The sequence below is a fragment of the Prunus dulcis genome, chromosome 8 (genome assembly GCF_902201215.1).
Source record: "Prunus dulcis chromosome 8, ALMONDv2, whole genome shotgun sequence".
In the NCBI taxonomy this organism is placed as follows: domain Eukaryota; kingdom Viridiplantae; phylum Streptophyta; class Magnoliopsida; order Rosales; family Rosaceae; genus Prunus; species Prunus dulcis.
Genome location: NC_047657.1, coordinates 20397694 through 20406434, shown reverse-complemented (window position 1 = coordinate 20406434; position 8741 = coordinate 20397694). Strand labels below are relative to the sequence as shown.

Sequence of the window (8741 nt, the reverse complement as noted above, 5' to 3'; positions counted from 1 at the left end):
ACCTATTGTTAAAAATTGCTGTGAAAGAAAGCTATAAGGGAAAGCATCTAATGAGGTGTTTTCGTTTTCTGATTATGCAAGAATCAGTTTTGAAGATGTGATGGATTTAATGATTATGCGGCAATAATTTTCTAAATATGCGAGAATCAGTACCAACACTTTTAACAAAAAGTTTACTAAACACCAAATTGTTTTCTCTCACAACTGACTTCTCTCACAGCAAATCTGACAACGGTTATTTTCACAATATAACAATGCCAAACTAGCCCTGAATCCTAAATTGAATATCACTACTTATTTATCCCAAAATAATCTTTTAAATTCCTCCAATCAACTGCCACACACTATTCTAGTTCCAACTTCCACCGAAATAGATTTCGGTGTTGCATCCCCAAGGAAAACCCTAAACCCTTTACTGAACCCTCTCAGCCTTTGGTTTGGCATCAATGGCAGGAGGCAAAACAAAGAAAGAGAAGGCGAGGCCAGCAGGGCACACGCCCTACCAAGGAGGCATATCGTTCCACAAGTCCAAAGGACAGCACATCCTCAAGAATCCGTTACTGGTGGATTCCATAGTCCAGAAGTCAGGGATCAAATCCACCGATGTCATCCTAGAGATTGGTCCTGGTACTGGTAATCTCACCAAGAAGCTTCTAGAAGTTGGTAAGAGGGTCATCGCCGTCGAGATTGACGCTCGCATGGTCCTCGAGCTGCAGAGACGATTTCAGGGCACTCCTCTCTCGAGCCGCTTGCAGGTACCTCCTTTTTCGTGCTTATTTTCAATATCCAAGCACTTTCTTTTTGCTTTGAAAACCCATTATTGAGTAATTGCAATTAGCGTTTCGGTGAATATGATAATTTAGAAAGTGTGAACTATTATGCCATGAAGGAATTCTCAAATTCTGCTGTATGATGTGTGATGCGATGAGTTGTTGATGATTTTCATCGAATACAGATAGAGGATTTGTTTGCTATGTCCACAGGTTATTCAAGGAGATGTGCTAAAGACTGAACTTCCCTATTTTGATATATGCGTGGCAAATATCCCTTATCAAATCTCATCTCCCCTCACATTCAAGTTATTGAAGCACCAACCTGCTTTCAGATGTGCCATTATAATGTTCCAAAGGGAATTTGCAATGAGACTGGTTGCGCAGCCTGGTGACAAGCTCTACTGCCGTCTTACAGTCAACACGCAACTCTTGTCTCGGGTCTCCCATCTACTCAAAGTTGGAAGGAACAACTTTCGCCCTCCGCCTAAGGTAGATTCCTCTGTCGTTCGAATTGAACCCAGGAAACCACCTTTTGAAGTGAACCAAAAGGAGTGGGATGGCTTTTTGCGGATCTGTTTCAATAGGAAGAACAAAACGCTTGGCTCAATTTTTAGGCAGAAAAGTGTCATCAATTTGCTAGAGAAGAATTACAAGACCTTGCAGGCGCTTAATCTTGCACCACCCCAACAAGGTGCCTTGGAGGATACTAATGATGTGATGGATTTTTCAGATGAGGACATAGAGATGAATGATGATGGAGTGGATGATGGAATGGAGGTGGAGGATGGTAATGCAGAAGGGGAGGTATCTGAATTCAAAAAAAAGGTTTTGAGTGTGTTGATGAAGGCAGGTTTTGAAGGGGAGAGGTCCTCGAAGCTCAAATTACAGCAATTCTTGGACCTACTTTCTGAGTTCAACAAGGATGGTATACACTTCTCCTAAATTGGGATCCAAATGTTTTGTCTGTCAAGATTATACACAACCAAATTTTGTTAGGCTTCAAGTCTTTCTCTTGTTTATTTTGGGTTTTAATGTTTTATAAGAGGGTTATATTGGATAATTTAGTTAGGGATTATGTGGATAGTTTTCCAAGTCTCCTTTCTAATGCATCTCTATCTCTATCTATATTATTATAATGACAGTTACTCCTTGTGTCGAGCCTTTTTTGAAGTTTGTTGGCCTACTTTGTTGGGAATCAGTCTGAAAATGAGATAAAATCAGAAGATTTGGGGGGCAAACTCTTAAATGCCAACGTCGTAGCATCCAACAGTCATCGTCTATCCCTTATCGTTTGGAAAAAAAAAAAAGTCACCGTCCATGCCTACAGGATCCCAGAGTTTGTGACATCATAATCAAGTCGGTATGGTAACCTCCATTCTCAACCATTTTTGAAATATGCTCATCTTAGAGGTAACCTCAGAATGTGGAGAAAGACTTCCATGAAACAGGAATAACACTATTTTGCTATCATCGCCCAATAATGCTATGACACACGTGATAATACTTTGACATAGCAATATTGGCCAGAGATAGCAACCTTTGCAACTATGTTTTTCTCATTCTGGCTGCTGGAGAAGATGTTTAATATCATCTTATTAACAATAAGTTCCAAGTAAGGCTAGTGGAATGGAACAGATCTGAGCTTACCCATGAGAACAATATTTTTCTTGCACAGCTTTGATTTGCGTATTATCCGAGTTTTCAGGTTAGTCAACAGACTCACAGTGGCAGTTAAAATCTGTACAAGGGTAAGCCTGCCAATTGCACTTTCAATCGGGAGATAATCTGTAACAGCAAGTGATTTAAGTGAAGTCAAGAGTACAAGGGATACGAAAATGCCCACTAAAACCTAGCCGGAGTCCAGGATTAATCTTGATAATTAATAATTCAATTGGACGGACTGAATTTCAAAAGCTGATAGTTCAAAAAGTAGTTTTGTCAAACTTGAAAACATAAGCACTTCACTTCATATTGCAAAAGTAGCTAACGCTGGGTAATTCCAGATGTAGTTCAAAAAGTTGATCTAAGACATCAAAAGGAGCACTCCACAAACAGTTTTGGGGTTTAAACCTGGGCATAGAAAGGCAATCAAGTAAATTTAGTCTTCTTCAACTTGACAGGAGGCTTCTCAGGGATTTCACCATCATCTTCCGAGGAGTTTTCAACAAGTTCATCGGTGACGTCATTAGGAACATTATGTCTGGTGATGAAGTCCTTCAATATGTTCATGCTTTCTTCTTTAACAGAAACCACTTGCTCGGAAAGAATGCCCGTGTTTCGATTGACAGAATATGTTTCTGAACCAAGCTGGAATTTCACCTTGACCTGAGGCCTACAAGGAACTGATTCTTGAATTTGAGCCTCCATCAGATACTGCAGCACGATCAATCCAACAAGGAAACAACTAGCTTTTAACCAGTGACACACAGTATGACAGTAGAAAGCATTGACTGAATAGTAATTTCTCTATGGTTTTGTATCCAAATTTGCTTGACAGATGGTTGTTTACTTCAATGAAGATGCTGGTTGTGTCCAGAAAGATATCCAAGACAAAAAAAAAAGGTTCTGAAATTCTTGATGACATTCTTAGAAACCAGATGACAAACAAATGGTTCACTTATGGTTCGTACTATGCTTCAACAATAAGATGACTTCCATAATAACTCACACCTTCAACTGTACTCAATTGTTTTTACTCTTTTTGCTAGTACGTCTACTCTTAATTAATTACAGTTAGAGGTATGTCAACAGAGCTATGTGCACTACATGACTGAAGACAGCAATAAGAGGATAATTTCAAATTGCAACAATCTAATGATTCTGCTATGTACAATCACAAGTGTGTGTTGGTGAAAGATTATATAAACATAATGATTAATGATTGTTCGGGTTAAATGCCCAATTTAAGCATTAAGATTAGAAGATAAGTCATAAGGTGTTGATGGGATTGGGAGGGGTAAGTTTCCTTCATGACTAGTCCATCTATTACATTCAACTTGGACAAAATTCGGAAGTTGGCCTCTATTTCTTTCTTCAACATACCTTCCAGTGAGTTATCAAATCCAGTCTCATCCTAGGCAGGTTTATAAGAATCACAGTTGAATTTTTTTGTTGTCGCTGTTATTGAGGCGGTGACCCAAAAAAACCTGGAGGACTGACAATATATCAAAATGCCCTTTTTTTCAGGGTTTAGGGTTTTTCAGTGTCCTTCAACTCCTAATTTTCCCCACACCTCCAAATTTACAGACTAGACCGTTTTCCTTTCCCAGCAATTTTGTAAACTGATAAGAACATACCATCCAAACTGATAAAAAGTACATGACATTCCAATTCTTGCCCTATAATCCGGAAGTGAAAGACCCAGTAGTGCCATGAAGATATAACAAGAAAGTTTCACAAAAATTGATCGCTCTAACAAAATTCATAAGAATGTTTGACTTCATGGATTCGACAATTTTGACATTGGTCGTCCAACGCTGAATCCACGGTTATTGGGTTTGTATTCCAATGCAGACTTGGAATTTCAAATTCCAAACTTGTTTTAGCTGATTTGTAATTTCAGAACAAAATTTACTTACCCGACACTTGGTCCTTCTTTCAACCTCAACGGCGACCTCAAGCCTGAAGCTTTTCAAAGGTATGTATGCTTCTCGCTGAAAAGCCCTGACGTTCCTCTCTCTGAAAAGCAAGCCCTAATTTGTAAACTACTGAGGACAGTACCGTAGTTAGTGTTGGTGTACGATAGGGATACAACTTTGCACTCACTGGAGGCTCGTAAACCGTGGTGTCTACCACTGACTGCTGCAAATTTCCTTGGGTTTTTTTCAAGAGAAATTAAAATAAAATTTGATGACTTTTTAAAGAGTAATGTTACACTGAAGGTTCCTTACATAGAGGGAACCATGTTCTGCGAGTTTGGTCCAAAACGGACGGTCGGATTGGCCAAAATCGCGTTATCGCTTAAAATCCAAATCCTAGACCCAGGGTTCGCGATGTCGGAGTATCCGGGACTCCGATTCGCAATCCGTCGAATCCTACACGATTCTGAGGTCATGTAGACCGACATATCCGAAATCCAGCGCGATTCGATTATTTGACGACACTACACCCACAGATCGCGCGATATGAAAAATTTGTTCGGGGCTCAAACGGACTCCGAATCGAGATCCGCGAAATCCTACGCGCTCGTGACGACACGAGGGTCACAAAACTGCACAGAATTACTTCACTACCCTCGCCCATGCGTCCCAGCACGCGCGGTCAGATTTGGGTGTCTTAAGCGATTTCGGGTGGCCAAAAATTCTGGGAACCAAGACTCCAAATTCCTATCCTAGGTAAAACACCCCATTTGGAGTCACTTTTGTTCTTGGACATACCCCAAAAAGTGACCAGAAACAGTAGTTTTTGGCGGCCGAAGTTTCGGCCAGAATTCAAGTCGAAAATTGATCGCTTTAGAGCTAAAATCGATCGAAACCCATACATCCATCAGTTAGAACACGAAAAATAGCTGAGAAACCATACCTTACTCGATCAATTTGGTGGAGAAACGAAGGAGAAATTCGAGCTGGAAAATCGAGTGGACTCGGACGAACATCCGTCGGAAAACATGGTTTTCCGATCGGCCCCGGGCGGCCCAGGGGCGGAGGTCGGTCAGGTCTTGACGGCGAGAGGGAGGCAGACCCGATGGTACCCACAGCGGAGATCAGCTCGGCCTATGGTGGCCGGGCCGTCGCCGAGAAGGTGAAGGGTCGCACGGCTGGGGTGCGACGGGAGAGAGAGAGAGAAGAGAGAGAAAGTGACGGGGGAGAGGAGAGAGGGATAAAAATTTGACTTTTTGATCAAATTACCATTTTGCCCTTCGCGGTATTTAGACCATATCTTTTTCGTTACAGCTCCGATTCGGGTCTACTCCGTGTCTACGAACTCGTTTCGCTGCGCTCTACGCAATGGCGTAAGAGGAATTCCCAAATTCTTTCTCGATTAAAAAGTCAAATTTCCCCCTTTAGAATATGCGAGGGCAAACTTGTCTTTTTGCTAGAAGATATTATCCTTACTTTTTAGATATTTTATTTCTTTTTAGATATTTTGTTTTGGGTTATTACACTTTGTGTCGCCGAGACCTACCACGGGATTTGACGGATTTTACAGGAGTACAATTAGGTGGTAGTTGAAAGGAATTTGAGTACTTTTATACAGTTATTGCTTTCAGTCATTTTATATCAGTTTCCTCAATGTTCGTGCATGTTTTATATCTCCATATAATTGTTCAGTTTTACAAATTTATATACATACATTTATATATATTTAGATGAATACCTTATATTAAACACAGTTGAACTTTAGCTTTACTTATCAAGCTATTTTACCATGGGGGTTATTATGATTATAAACTGTTTTCAAGAACATTATTTTTGTCCACTCACATTTTCAAACTTGTTTTTCGCCCCCAGGCTATAGAAGCACGCAGGCATCCACCACCGAGCCACTCCTAGCTTCCGCACCACCAAGAAGCGTAGAAAATAATTTTTATTGTAAAAGTTCTTGAAATCTTGTAAATTAGTAGAAAATGCTCTGATATCTAGTTTTAGTGGGAAAATGGATCCGGTGAATGCTTGGTTGTTTCATTCTGGCTGTTGGTGGAAAATTATTTGCTTGTTTAACAGGTGAAAGATTTTGGGTTTAGACAAAATATAGGGGAGACTCTGCCGAATTTTCGGCAGGAGTCTAAGGGAAGTTTTAATAGTAACTGTAACAGGAATGGGTAAAAAGGTCATTTGTGCCCGACATTCACCAGGTGTCGGACACGCATATGACTTGGCTCGAATTCCAAAGTGGAATTGGGATCGGGTCCTGTCAGCGTTGAGCTGCATATTGTTCCAAAAAAACTTGTACAGGCGTTTATCTATATTTTAATGGGTGGTGGACATGGATTTTTCTTTTTTGATGTTTCTTGCAAGGGCATCTAGCTGTTGCTGCATTTGTTGTGTAGCTGGCTAATGTTCCTTCTTCTCCATTCAAGAGGTGTTAAAGTCGAAAAATGGCAAGTGTTAATTATTATGATAGAATTAAGTTGAAAAAGTAAACCAGAGAAATAACAATTCACATACATCAAGCGTTTGATTAATCTGATGGATAAATTGAATCAATTGAAAATAAACTGAAAACAATTGTGACAATTTTAATAGAATCAAATCAAGGGGTGTTGACTCTGTTGGTATAAACTTGGTAAACGATAGGTGTCAGTGACAGGACCCGACCCAATTTCCACTTTGGAATTCGAGCCAAGTCCCGTGCGTATCCGACACCTGCGAATGTCGGGCACAAGGGACCTTTTTACCCTTCTTGCTTCAACTCTTCTTTAAAATTCCCTTAGACTTCTGCCGAAAATTCGGCAGAGTCTCCTCTGTATTTTGACCATTCCCAAAACTTTTCACCTGTTAAACATTCAAATAATCCACACCAACTGCCAGAATAATTCAAATAACAAAATCCCAACTCCAGTTTTTTCAGTTTCAACGAGATATCAGAGCATTTTCTAAATTTCAAGGTTTCAGGGATTTTCTATAAACTCTACCTGACTTGAAGCGCGGAGGTTATGAGTGGCCCGGTGGTGGATCCCGCGTACGTCTACAGCCTGGGGGTGAAAGCAGTTTGAAGATGTGAGTGGACCAACATAAGAATTCTTGAAAACAGTTTAATAATCAAAATAACCCTCTCTATAGAAATTGTTAAATAAACTGAATACGCACCTTCCATTTAAAGCTTACTAAACTTAAAGCATTCCATATAAATCATAATCAAACTCGATAAATTTTATTCAAAAGCACTGAAATCAAGGTTGTATAAAACACTAAAATCAAATTTGTATATGAGCACTGTACTCAAACCTTGTATAACTGAACAAACTGTATGAATGTATTAATGCCTGAAAAAGCGGAGAAGCTGATGTAAAATAACTGAAGGTCATAATTAAATACGGTAAAACCAAAATCTTTTGAAAATACCACCTATTTGTACCCCTGTCATAACCGTCAATTCCCTGGCAAGTCTCGGGCGTCACACAGGCTACCCGAGCCGCAAACTGGCGAAATCAGGGGACTATGATCAATCTGTCCCGTCGGCAGATTCCTCGATGACACCAAGTCAACTCGAGTCGCTCTGGCAGGATGTAAGAGACCGTAGTCAGCCTGATCCGCAATCCTGGCAGGTCTCGGGGACACAGAGTCAGCCGAGCCGCAATCCCGGCAGGTCTCGGGACACCAAGTCTGCCGAGCCGCAAATCCTGGCACTCACGGTCCGAGCGTCCCCGAAACTCGTGAGGCAAAGTCAAGTGCACTGACCGAACTATAATCAGACTGGATGTCCGTAGACATCGGTCCGACTCTGGGTAATCACCATAAAGAAAATGGGTACGAGGTGGGTTTAAAAATAGATTCCTTTTAGAAAATCCGATTAAAACTGAAATCTCAGGTTGTGCTGCTGTCTCATCTAATTTCAACCTCAAACTCTGTTTCTATAACTTATAAATAAGCAGCACAGATTTATAGAACTGTTACTGTACTGATCATGTTCAGAATCGTAATAAAACTTACTCAAAGACCAAATAAAGAAACTTATTCAAATAAATTCATTTCTAAAAACTTATTTATATAAAATCAATATAACTCATTTATAAAACTTATTTATATAAAAGCACATCAAATCATTTATGAAATCTGATTTAGGAAAGAAGGTCCACTCACAGATGGTCCGAGCTACTTCGACCCCTCGAAGGTTTCTCCTGCTAGTCGGCTGGACCTCTGATGCCTTACTCGATCGATTTGGTGGAGAAACGGAGGAGAAATCTGAACTGGAAGTTCGAACTGCACCGTGGGCTTCAATGGGGGATTCCGGCCGATTCCGACCACGGCAGCGGCGGAGGTGGGTCGGGAAATGTCGGCCGTCGTGTGCTGGTTCATTTGGCACCGG

The 8741-nt window shown here is 40.6% G+C and overlaps 2 protein-coding genes across 2 annotated transcripts; one reads left to right on the top strand and one right to left on the bottom strand.

Moving 5' to 3' along the window:
- Window positions 1-327: 327 nt before the first annotated feature.
- On the top strand, window positions 328-1929 carry LOC117637279 (ribosomal RNA small subunit methyltransferase-like). Its single transcript, XM_034372130.1, has 2 exons — window positions 328-755; window positions 984-1929. Exons 1-2 carry the CDS (start codon window positions 447-449, stop codon window positions 1713-1715), a joined length of 1041 nt encoding a protein of 346 aa, XP_034228021.1. The 5' UTR covers window positions 328-446; the 3' UTR covers window positions 1716-1929.
- A 745-nt stretch (window positions 1930-2674) lies between these two features.
- On the bottom strand, window positions 2675-4573 carry LOC117637281. Its single transcript, XM_034372131.1, has 2 exons — window positions 4352-4573; window positions 2675-3146 (listed from the first exon to the last, which is right to left on the bottom strand). Exon 2 carries the CDS (start codon window positions 3138-3140, stop codon window positions 2862-2864), a length of 279 nt encoding a protein of 92 aa, XP_034228022.1. The 5' UTR covers window positions 3141-3146; window positions 4352-4573; the 3' UTR covers window positions 2675-2861.
- Between the last annotated feature and the right edge of the window lie 4168 nt (window positions 4574-8741).